Source organism: Mirounga leonina, unplaced genomic scaffold, assembly GCF_011800145.1.
Source record: "Mirounga leonina isolate KUSES-001 unplaced genomic scaffold, KU_Mleo_1.0 Mir_177, whole genome shotgun sequence".
Classification (NCBI taxonomy): Eukaryota; Metazoa; Chordata; class Mammalia; order Carnivora; family Phocidae; genus Mirounga; species Mirounga leonina.
Genome location: NW_023270459.1, coordinates 4123497 through 4134174, shown reverse-complemented (window position 1 = coordinate 4134174; position 10678 = coordinate 4123497). Strand labels below are relative to the sequence as shown.

The window sequence follows — 10678 nt, the reverse complement described above, 5'->3', positions numbered from 1 at the left end:
CTCCCTCCATTAGGTGGTTACATCTCAGGCAACCTTTACCTATGTCACTGTTTATGCCTCTACATGTCTCTGCTTTTCTGCCTTTCTGTCTTTGTTCTCCTCTCTATCCCTCACTCCCCATGCTCTCTCTCACACACCAGACGACCAATAAGTATTTGTTCTCGGGATGCCTAGGTGGCTCAGTCGGTTAAGTGTCTGCCTTCAGCTCAGGTCATGATCCCAGGGTCCTGGGGTCGAGTTCCGCGTTGGGGTCCTTGCTTGGCAGGGAGTCTGCTTCTCCCTCTGCTGCTCCCCCTGCTTGTGTGCTTGCTCTCTCTCTCACTGACAAATAAATAAAAATCTTTTAAAAATATTTGTTCTCGGTCAGCATTTGACTACACCTCTTTCTTTTGTTTCTCCATCGCTGAGCCCTCCCGGTTGTCACACCTTTGAATTTTATAACCCTATGCTGCTTGGCCTGCCCTCCCCACCCCAGCGTGCACACATATGAAACATGGTATAAGCTGCTTCTGCCTGCTTATCTCCCGCAGGAATTGGAACTGCCCGTTTCCTCCCCCCGCCCCCACCCCCACTCCCTTCTCTGGGCCTCCTCCAGGAATAAGATGAGGCATCTGGCCTGAACCCCCACAGCTCCATCCTTGATATTCCCTCTAGTCTTTCTTCTTCCCTCCCATTACTGACTCCCCACCCTCCCGCACATTCTCTCTCCCAACTGCCCCCCACACCTCCTGGGGAATGGTCTGGATGCAGAGCTGGAGGTTCTGTCAATAGGGGCTCTCACCAGATGGTGTCCCTCAGGGCCGGGGTGTAGAGCTGTCAGTTGCTGGGGCCTTTAATTAGGACAAACCTTCCACCCTCCACCTTGGCTGTTTTCTTTCTCTGGATCCTCCTGGGACCTCCCACTCTCCATTTTTCCATGCCTGCGGCCCAAGAGAGCCAGGAAGGGGCAGCAAAGTCAGGTGTCTGGAAAAATAGCCTTACTAGGTGACTTCCTCCCCAAGACTCAGGAGTCCTGGCTCCAAGCTCATCCTCTGTCAAAATCCAGGCGGTGGATTCCCCAAACAGAAGCCGGCTCAGGCCCCCAGACCTAGAAGTCTGGGTCCCGAGGACCCACCGCTCTCAGACTCAGGAGTCCAGGCCTGCTGCTGCTTCTCCCCAAGGACCCAGGAGTTCAGGCCTCCAACCCTTCCCCCCACCACACACAGGACTTAGGGCAGATGTTCACGGTCTGTGATTTACAAATCCTCCTGGGCCTGTGTGGGGGTGGGAGAGATTGGTGGTTAATCCACTGACTCTTAAGACTTAAAACCAGATTTTCTGACCCCCTTTCATCCTCTCCCAACTGCACCATGCTGCAGGCAGGGGACCTAGTTGAGTCCCCAACTCCCCCAGAAACTCGCAGTTGAGGCCATTAGCTTCTCAGTCAACAGAGGTCTGAATACCCGGTCTCAGATCCGGAGTCCAAGCCTCTGCCATTTGGAGACGCAAGAATCTGAGCTCAGGAACAACAGAGAACCTGAGTGTGGACCCCCAGTCCCTGCAGGCTCAGGAACGTCAGACCGCGAGTCCCAGGCCCCCAGGCCCCACTCGGTGGGCTCAGGGTCCCGCCCACCTGCCCCGCCAGCTGCGCAGCGCACGGGCCCGCCTGCAGCGTGGGAACGCCCCAGCTGGGCGGCATGCAGCCGTCAGGACAAGCTGCGCGGTTCCCAGCCTCCCGGCCTGGTCCAGCTCGGGCACCGCCGCCGCCCAGCCGTCGCCCGGCAACCACAGTCGCGTGGGATGAGGGGCTGAGCCGGGACTGCGGGGTCTCGGGAAAGGAGGGGCTGGGGCCTGGATTCCTGGATCCTTGGACGTGCTATGGTTTGCAGCGGTCACAAGGCAGGCAGAGGGATATTTTGAGCTGGGGTTTTGAGGCGAAAAGAACTGAATCCCCTCCTCTTCTCAGGGGTCCCAGTTGCCCCCAGGCACCCGGTGTCCTCTTCCTGACCCGCAGGCTCAGGGGAGCCCTGGGCCCCGCCTCTCCAAGCCGCGGAAACTAGCGAAGCCCCAGGGGCTGCCATTTATAGCTCCGTTTCCACTCGGCGAGTTCCCTCCAGGACCCAGGCTGAGCAAGTTTCTTCCACTCTCTCCCCCGCCATGCCCCCAACAAGCCTGGCAGGGTGCAGGTGTCCAACCCAGCCGGTTCGCCCTCCTTCGACCCAGGTGTTCCGGCTCCCAGACCCCAACTTGGCTGGGGCGCCCGCCCGCGGGAGACCCCGCCCTGCGGTGCCCCCATTCATCCACGTCTCGGCCGCGGGAGTTACTCAATGGGAAGGGGCGGGTCTCCCAGGGGGCGGGGCGAGTGGGATCAGGCCCTCCCCGGTCTCTGAGAGACCGAGGGCGCGGAAACCGCTTGTGTTTCTGAGTGTTGGAGCCTGCGGCTGAGCAGACTTGGGGAACTCCAGGCCAGAAACGGGGTGGCTCCTAGCCTGGGGCGAAGACCCGGGCGCGAAAGGAGCCCCGACCAGGGTGGTGAGAGGTGTGCCGTTGAGGACGGGCTTAGCAAGGAAGCCAGTGCAACAGCAAGTCTACGGGATCTTGGGGGACACACATTCAGAATGCTGGTTCCCACCCTCCTCGTCCTCCTCTTCTGCCTCCGAGGGAATGCAGGTACCTCGAGGGGTGGGGAAATTGGGGGGAGGACTGTTTGCCAGCTGCCTCTTTATTGGGGTAGATGGAACGGGGCGGGGGGGAGGTGTGTGCTCAGACTCCTAAGTCTGCAGGGGGAGAACTCTGGGAGGCTGGACTCCTGGGTCCTGAATGAAGGAGCTAAGCTCATTGCTAAACTCAACCCTGCTCCTCTCCCCCGATCCTCCTAGGTCTATCGCCCCATTTCCTGCAACAACCAGATGACCTTGTGGCACTGCTGGGGGATGAGGCCCGGCTGCCCTGTGCCCTGGGTGAATACTGGGGGCTGGTTCAGTGGACTAAGGATGGACTGGCTCTAGGGGGTGAAAGGGACCTGCCAGGTGAGACTGTTCTCTCTACTCAGGAGAGGTTGGCTTCAGGTGGGGGTGCTGGGCTTGGTCTGTCATCTGAAGTTTCTATTTTGATGTTTTCAAATTTGGGAAATTCTTGGGCTCAGATGAACATCTGGGAGAACTAAAGTCTTAGCTTCTTCTTTGGGGAGTAGGGGATTTTTATTTGCATTATAAAATATTACATAAATGCAGAAACGCACCTAAAACATAAAGGGAAGATTTGCCAAATAGTTCTAAAGTAGACACTCATGTAACTACTACTCACGCCCATTGTCAGCTCCCCAGAAGCCTTTGCTACTCCATTCTCCTATCATAGCCCTCTGCTCACCCCAGAGGTAGTATCTAATCTGACTTCTATGGCAATTGTTCTCTTGCTTTTTTCTGACTTTTTCACCCACCCCCAGTTTGCCATGACTCTGGATTGGGAGGGGGTTAGAATCTCTCTGGCCCAGCACCCACTTTTGGGTGTCTTTCTGGTGTGGGATGTCTGGGGAGGGAGGCTGGGGCCAGGAACTCAGAACCATGGTGTGACCGCCTCTTCCTTAACTGCAGGGTGGTCCCGGTACTGGATATCAGGGAATGCAGCCAGTGGCCAGCACGATCTTTACATTAGGCCCGTGGAGCTAGAGGATCAAGCTTCATATGAATGTCAGGCTACACAAGCAGGCCTCCGCTCTCGACCAGCCCAACTGCTTGTGTTGGGTGAGGACCCAGCTCACTTGTCCCTGGGAAGCCCAGGGGACAGCCAGTGCTAGCTGAGTATCAGAGTCCAGGGAGCCCAGAGGGGTGGTCAGTTAGGGCTGGGAAAATTGGGGTTTTGAGGGCGCCTGGGTGGCTCAGATGGTTAGTGTCTGCCTTCGGCTCAGGTCATGATCCCAGGGTCCTGGGATTGAGTCCCGCATCGGGCTCCCTGCTAGGCAGGGAGCCTGCTTCTCACTCTGCCTCTGCCTCTCTGTCTCTCTGACTCTCATGAATAAATAAACATTTAAAAAAAAAAGATTGGGGTTTTGGGGCCCAGGATCCAGCTCTGACCCCCAATCCACCCCACAGTGCCCCCAAAAGCCCCCCAGGTGCTGGGTGGCCCCTTTGTGTCTCTGGTGGCTGGTGTTCCTGCGAATCTGACCTGTCGGAGCCGTGGGGATGCCCGCCCCACCCCTGAGCTGCTGTGGTTCCGAGATGGGATCCGGCTGGATGGGACCACCTTCCACCAGGTCAGGTCCAAATCCCTCTGCAGCCCTTGCCCATTCAGGGAAATTTGGGGCCCACTCAGATCATAGGCTTATCCAGAGAGAGGGGCATGGGAGGGAAGAGGTTCAAATATTGGGACCCTTGGTATGTGATTAAGGGTAAGGACTCCAGAGCCAGACTACCTAGGTTCAAATCCTGGCTCAGCCACTTGCTAGTTGATTGGTCTTAAGTTCAAGTAGCTTAACCCCTCTGTCCCTCAGTTTCCTTATCTGTACAATAGGGACAATTATAGTCACTTCATAGGGTAATTGTGAAGATTAAATAAAGTGCTTAGAAGTGACACGTAGTAAACACTATATAAGGGGTAGATGAAATCAGTATTATTATTCATAACCTCCAGACCCTGCTGAAGGAAGGAACCACTGGATCAGTGGAGAGCATCTTATCCTTGACTCCTTCCAGTCATGATGATGGAGCCACCTTGGTCTGTCGGGCCCGGAGCCAGGCCCTGCCGTCGGGGAAGGATACAGCTATCACACTGAGCTTGCAGTGTGAGTGCAGTTAGTGGCCCTTAAGCCAGCTGCCCTGGGGAAAAGAGGGACCTGGGGCTAGACTCCAGGGTATGAAGAAGGAGGAGGTTGTGGACCTGGGGCCCTGGGGGAATTGGGAACTGGAGTCCTGGGCTCCTAGCTCAAAAGGAAGAGGAGCCTGGGGACCCAGCCCGTGAGAGGCTGGGCATTGGACTCAGGTGCTCCGTGGAGGTGTTCCAGGTCCTTGCCCACCGCTGACCATGACCCACCTCCACAGACCCCCCTGTGGTGACTCTGTCTGCAGAACCACAGACTGTGCTGGAGGGAGAGAAGGTCACTTTTCTGTGCCAGGCCACAGCCCAACCTCCTGTCACTGGCTATAGGTGAGGACGAAGGTCACCTCTCCTCAGCCCAGAGCACGGGTTTGGGGAGGACTGCGATTGGGACATGAGTGGCTGTGCCTGGGGAGCAGGGACAACACGAACAGCCCCACTCCCTCCGCAGGTGGGCAAAGGGAGGCTCCCCGGTGCTCGGGGCCCGCGGGCCAATGTTGGAGGTCGTGGCAGACTCCTCATTCCTGACTGAGCCGGTGTCCTGCGAGGTCAGCAACGCTGTGGGTAGCGCCAACCGCAGCACCGCGCTGGACGTGCAGTGTGAGCCGGGGTGGGGCCAAAGTGGGGCCGACGGTAAAGGGCCAGGGGCTAGAGTGGGGCGTGGCTGCGACGGGCCTCGGGAGGAGGTGGAGCCGGAATAGGATGTAGGCGGGGATTGGCTGTGCTGCGTCAGCGCCAAGGAGGAGCAGGGGCGGGGCGCGGGCGGGGCGCGGGCGGGGCCCGGGCGTGTGAGCCGGGAGCGTGAGCCGAGTGGCTGTGGACTGGCCGCCTATACTCGGGCCCTTGGGGCTGTCGTTTCTGAGTGGCTGATCCCGGGTCAGAAGTTGCATCCCTCCCCGGCCATGCGACGCCTCCTCTCTTCCCTCCAGTCGGGCCAATTCTGCAGGCAAGGCCAGAGCCCATGTCAGTAGACGTAGGGGAAGACGCTTCCTTCAGCTGTGCCTGGCGCGGGAACCCGCTCCCACGGGTAACTTGGACCCGCAGCGGGGACACGCAGGTGAGACACGATCTGGGGCCTGTGGCCGCGGCTGGCGGTGGACGGGGCTTCCCCTCAAGGTCCTGCCCCTGACGCCCCTACCCCATCCCAGGTGCTGAGCTCCGGGCCCACGCTGCGTCTTCCGTCGGTGGGGCCCGAGGATGCAGGCGACTACGTGTGCAGAGCTGAGCCGGGGCTCTCAGGCCTGGGGGGCGGCGCTGCGGAGGCTAGGTTGACTGTGAACGGTGAGAAAGTGGCGCTTCCTAGAAGACCGGGCAGAGCCTGGGACGGGGAGCGGGCAGGGCGGGCGAGCTCTAAACGGGAGTGGGCGTGGCCTTGAAAAGGCGAGCTTGGTAGACCGCGGGGCCTGGGGTGGGAGCCGGACCTAATGAAGGCGAGCCTCTGAGAGGTTCTGAGTTTGTTGAGGGGCGTGGCCTGCTTGACTGGCGTTAGTGGAGAGGGCCAAGACCTGGCCCCGGCTTATTGAGAATTGGAGTTTCCGAGGGCAGGGCCTCCATCTGACTGGTCCACAATCTCCAAACCAGCTCCCCCAGTTGTGACCGCCCTGCATTCTGCGCCCGCCTTCTTGAGGGGCCCCGCCCGCCTCCAGTGTCTAGTCTTCGCATCCCCAGCCCCAGATGCCGTGGTAAGGAAATGTCCCCGCTGTCATGACCGGCCCAGCCGTGATCCCTGACCTCCCAGCCGGACCTCCAAAACTGCTATGACCGACACCCTGCCCGCCCTTCCCTCCCCTTCCAATGTCCTTAATGACTTCCCTTTTTTTGTGCCCCCAGGTCTGGTCTTGGGATGGGGGCTTTCTCGCAGCGGGGTCTCAGGGCCGGTTCTTGGTGGAGACGTTCCCAGCCCCAGAGGGCCGCCAGGAACAGGGCCCAGCCCTGATCTCTGTGCTACACATCTCGGGGACCCAGGAATCCGACTTTAGCCGGGGTTTCAACTGCAGTGCCAGGAACCGGTTGGGTGAGGGAGGCACCCAGGTCAGCCTGGGCCGTCGAGGTGAGATCCTGGGCCTAAAGACTCCAAATCTGAGGATCCCAAACCCCCAAAACGCCACAATCTCTAAACCGAGGACCTCCAAATGCAGACAGCCTCGAACCTTGAAAGCCTCAAAACTACAAGTCCTTTGAATCCTGACACCCCCAAATTAAATTCCTTTAAGTATGGAATTCTAAACCCCTCACACTTAGATACCTCAAAGAAGGGAAGCTCCAAATATGGGGAATTGCAAAGTTAAAAAATGCTCTAAATCTAGGACTCCCTAAAGCCAGAGAGTTTAAATTTGTGGAACCCCAAACTCAAGAGCCCTTAAACCTGAAGGACCCCGAGCTAGGGACTACAAACTTGGGTATCCCCAAACTTGGTGACCTTTTGAACCCAGAGACTCCACCCCAAGCAAGCCCTGAGTCCCTGTTCCCCAGTTCCTCCGGGGCCTCACACTTAGCCTCCTCAGAACACCCCCTCTCCTCACCACAGACTTGCTGCCCACTGTGCGGATTGCGGCTGGAGTGGCCGCTGCAGCCATGACTCTTCTTATGGTCATCGTTGGGGTGACCCTCTGCTGCTGGCGCCATGGCAAGGGTCAGTGACTGAGCCCCACCTCGGTACCTTCCCCCAGCCCTCCCCTCCCCACCGGCTGACCTGGCCTTGACCTGGCCCCAGTCCCACCTCTCTGGTCTTGGCTCACCTTCAGGCCCTGATTCCTCCCTCAAGCCCTATGTCCATCTTCTCAGGATCCCGCTCCTTAGCCACCCAGGTTCTCGTTTCCCAGCCTCCTGACCCAACCCAGTCCTCCTTCTTCCTGCTCGTTGGTCTCCACAAACTGTGACCCTGCCCCATCCCTTATCTCTGCTGCCCCACTGTCCCTGGCCTCAGCCTCTTTCTCCAAGCAAAAGAACCTGGTGCGAATCCCAGGCAGCAGAGATGGCTCCAGTTCTCGGGGCCCCGAGGAGGAGACAGGCAGCGGCGAGGACCGGGTAGGATGCCAGGGTGCCCAGACCCAACTCTACCTCTAGAACAATTAGTAACCCAGTCCCAAATGTTCTCCCAGTCCCAGCTGGGCCCCCCAACTCAAAGAGGGTCTGAGTCCCAACAAATGACCCCAGGCTCAAAGGTCCCCCAAGTCCAAATATGCCCCTGACCCAGTTATTCCCTAGACAGATATGTCCCCAGGGCCCTTTGTCTTGAGTCCAGACCCCAGCTCCAGGTGCTCTTGGTCCCTCCTGCCCTGCCTCCACTGTCCAACTGAGGGTTGTCAGGGTCTGGCACTGGGCCAGGAGGATCCTCTGAACACTCCCTCTCACTAAGCACCCTACCCCAGGGCCCCATTGTGCACACGGACCACAGTGACCTCGTTCTGGATGAGGAGGGGGCTCTGGAGACCAAGGTGAGTGTTGGGAAGGGAGGGGTTCCCTTCACTGAGTCTCCAGCTCTCTCCCTGCTTGGTCCCCCTCCTTTTTCACTCTGTTGACCCCAGACCTGGGACTTGGCCCCCTTCACCCTTTCTTCCTGCCTCCTGGCCACTTCACTCACCACTGATTATGCCCACAAATCTGTCCAGCCTTGGCTTCCCCCTTGAGCTTTCCCATCACAGTCCCACCTCAGGCCTCCTGGATGCCTCTGCCAGGGCCCTTCTACCTACCAGGTCCCACACTGGCCTCACATTTCCCCAAACCTGCCCCTCCTTTGGAGTCCCCTCTTTTGAGCTCCACTGATCTCAGTCCCCAATCCAGAGCCCTTCTGTGTCTCCTCTGTATGTAGCACATGCCACTCTATTGGCCTAAAACACCGCTTTCCTTCCCATACCTACCTAATTCTGTCCTTCATTCCTCTGGTGTCGGCTCAAACATTTCTTGTTCTAGAAAGCCCATGCTTCCCTCCTCACAGCCCTGGTCATACTGTGTTCTGCCTGTCACAACTGGGACCACTGTGTCCTGGCTTCCTGTCCCCATCCTGAAACCCTGCTTCTGCTTCCCCATCGAGCCTTATCACTCTGCCTGTCCTTTCCCCATCACTATGCTGACCCCTCTGGACTCTGGGGATTTGCCATGTCCTCTTTGGCCTGGGATCTCCATGAAGGCAGGGGACCCCAGTCTCTCCCCATCATAGTCACCTCCAGCAACAGCATAAAGCATGACACAGAATCAAAGCCTTGGGGCTGGTGGGCAGATGAATGAATGTCTTGGTCTCAATGTCTCTGTTCCCCGCTGCATCTCCTTCCACACGACCAGGCCTTAGCAGGCCTATATCCTTCTGTTGCTGCCTTTCTCTGCCCATCTCCTTCTGTCTCTTTGTCTCTTGTCACTGTTTTTCTGTCCCACTTTGTCTTCCTATCAGTCTATATGTCTATCTCTGTCTCTGGGTCTCAGCTTGCTCCTATTTCTAAGTCATGCTTTAAGTGTGTCTTTCCATTAGGGATCCTCACCTCCCCCCCCCCCCGCTTATATCCTTATATAACTTAACAAATCCCATTTGTCCCCTCAGGATCCAACCAATGGTTACTACAAGGTCCGAGGAGTCAGTGTGAGCCTGAGTCTTGGTGAAGGCCCTGGAGGAGGCCTCTTCCTGCCGCCCCCCTCCCCCCTTGGACCTCCAGGGACCCCTACCTTCTATGACTTCAACCCACACCTAGGCATGGTCCCCCCCTGCAGACTGTATAGAGCTCGGGCAGGTTATCTCACCACACCCCACCCTCGAGCTTTTACCAGCTACAGCAAACCTACATCCACTGGACCCCCAGATCTGGCCCCCAGGACTCCACCCTTCCCATATGCTGCCTTCCCCATACCCAGCCACCCGCGTCTCCAGACTCATGTATGACACCTCTCCAAATGAAGAGTCCTGGAATCTTCGACGCCATAATGGATTGTGCTGATTTCTGAGGAATCAGAACAAGTTGGTGACCTTCCTCCTCCAAAACTGAACATTGATGGGAGAGAGAGATCATTACAGTTATCTGGATCACTGGTGTACAGTGAGGTCAGCCAAAGGGGTTGCCCCAAGTGGGAGCAAGATGGCCATTTGACCAATTATTCCCCTGTGTAAAAGGGATTCAAGATGGCAGATGGGCTCTTTGTTGAGGGATGGGGACAGGGGGTGATAGGAGTTAGGGGCAGGGATGGAAGTTATTTCCAGACATTGAAAGAAGAGATTTCAAAATGATCACCTGTACTAAGAAGACAGGCAACATAGGACAGATTTATAGGGAAGCCAGACCAGGTCCTGTCCTGGTTCTCCCTGAGGGGCACTTTTCTTGGCCAATGGAAGTACAGCCAGATGGCTGTTCACTCTCTGGGAACCCAAGATGGCCACTATCCTGATTCCTTCCAACTTCCTTCGAGGCCCTGGAAGAATTGAATCCAAGGAGTGAGGATAGGGTGAGAAATGTCATGAGGAGAGGGGAGTAGAGTGGGGAGGGTGGGGGTGGGGATCTGGAGATGAGAATATTTATGTTTAATAATAAAAAAAAAAGTTGAGAAGTGAATGTGTCTTGGGCATTCTCCTAGCATTATCACCCTCCACAAGGAAGGGGTCCATTAAATCTGCCCCAAGTTCCTTCCTCTACCCTAGGCAATGAAGTGGCTCTGGAACAAAACCATGAGCCACCTCCCAGCCCTTTGCTACCCATTTAGCACTCCAGGCTCTTTTGATATACATCTACACAAACATGCATGCACAGATGCACATGCATGACAGGGCTACTCCAGTTGGCTTGGGGAAGACAGAATTCTGGTTATTTGAGGAGACAAAGCAGTGAGCCCTGAAGAGGAGGGGAGGGAGAAGCTAGAGGGGCTAGAGAGAATAGAAGTGCTGTGGTCCTTAAAGCGAGGATGGGTT

The 10678-nt window shown here is 57.1% G+C and overlaps 1 protein-coding gene across 1 annotated transcript; it reads left to right on the top strand.

The window, feature by feature from the left end:
* The first annotated feature begins 2423 nt into the window (after positions 1–2423).
* On the top strand, positions 2424–10242 carry KIRREL2 (kirre like nephrin family adhesion molecule 2). Its single transcript, XM_035023633.1, has 16 exons — positions 2424–2649; positions 2859–3008; positions 3573–3722; positions 4071–4231; positions 4609–4759; positions 5016–5121; positions 5243–5391; positions 5721–5848; positions 5940–6072; positions 6373–6473; positions 6622–6841; positions 7319–7423; positions 7718–7818; positions 8163–8228; positions 9326–9364; positions 9634–10242. The coding sequence occupies exons 1-16, from the start codon at positions 2598–2600 to the stop codon at positions 9721–9723; spliced, it is 1902 nt and encodes a 633-aa protein (XP_034879524.1). The 5' UTR covers positions 2424–2597; the 3' UTR covers positions 9724–10242.
* Positions 10243–10678: the final 436 nt, after the last annotated feature.

What these genes read in the sequence shown, in the direction of transcription:
- KIRREL2 (XM_035023633.1), top strand. Translation starts at nt 2,598, where the DNA reads ATGCTGGTTCCCACCCTCCTCGTCCTCCTCTTCTGCCTCCGAGGGAAT. An exon ending in GGGTGAAAGGGACCTGCCAG is followed by an intron (nt 3,009 to 3,572) that starts GTGAGACTGTTC and finishes CCTTAACTGCAG; the next exon opens with GGTGGTCCCGGTACTGGATA. An exon ending in CCTCCTGTCACTGGCTATAG is followed by an intron (nt 5,122 to 5,242) that starts GTGAGGACGAAG and finishes CTCCCTCCGCAG; the next exon opens with GTGGGCAAAGGGAGGCTCCC.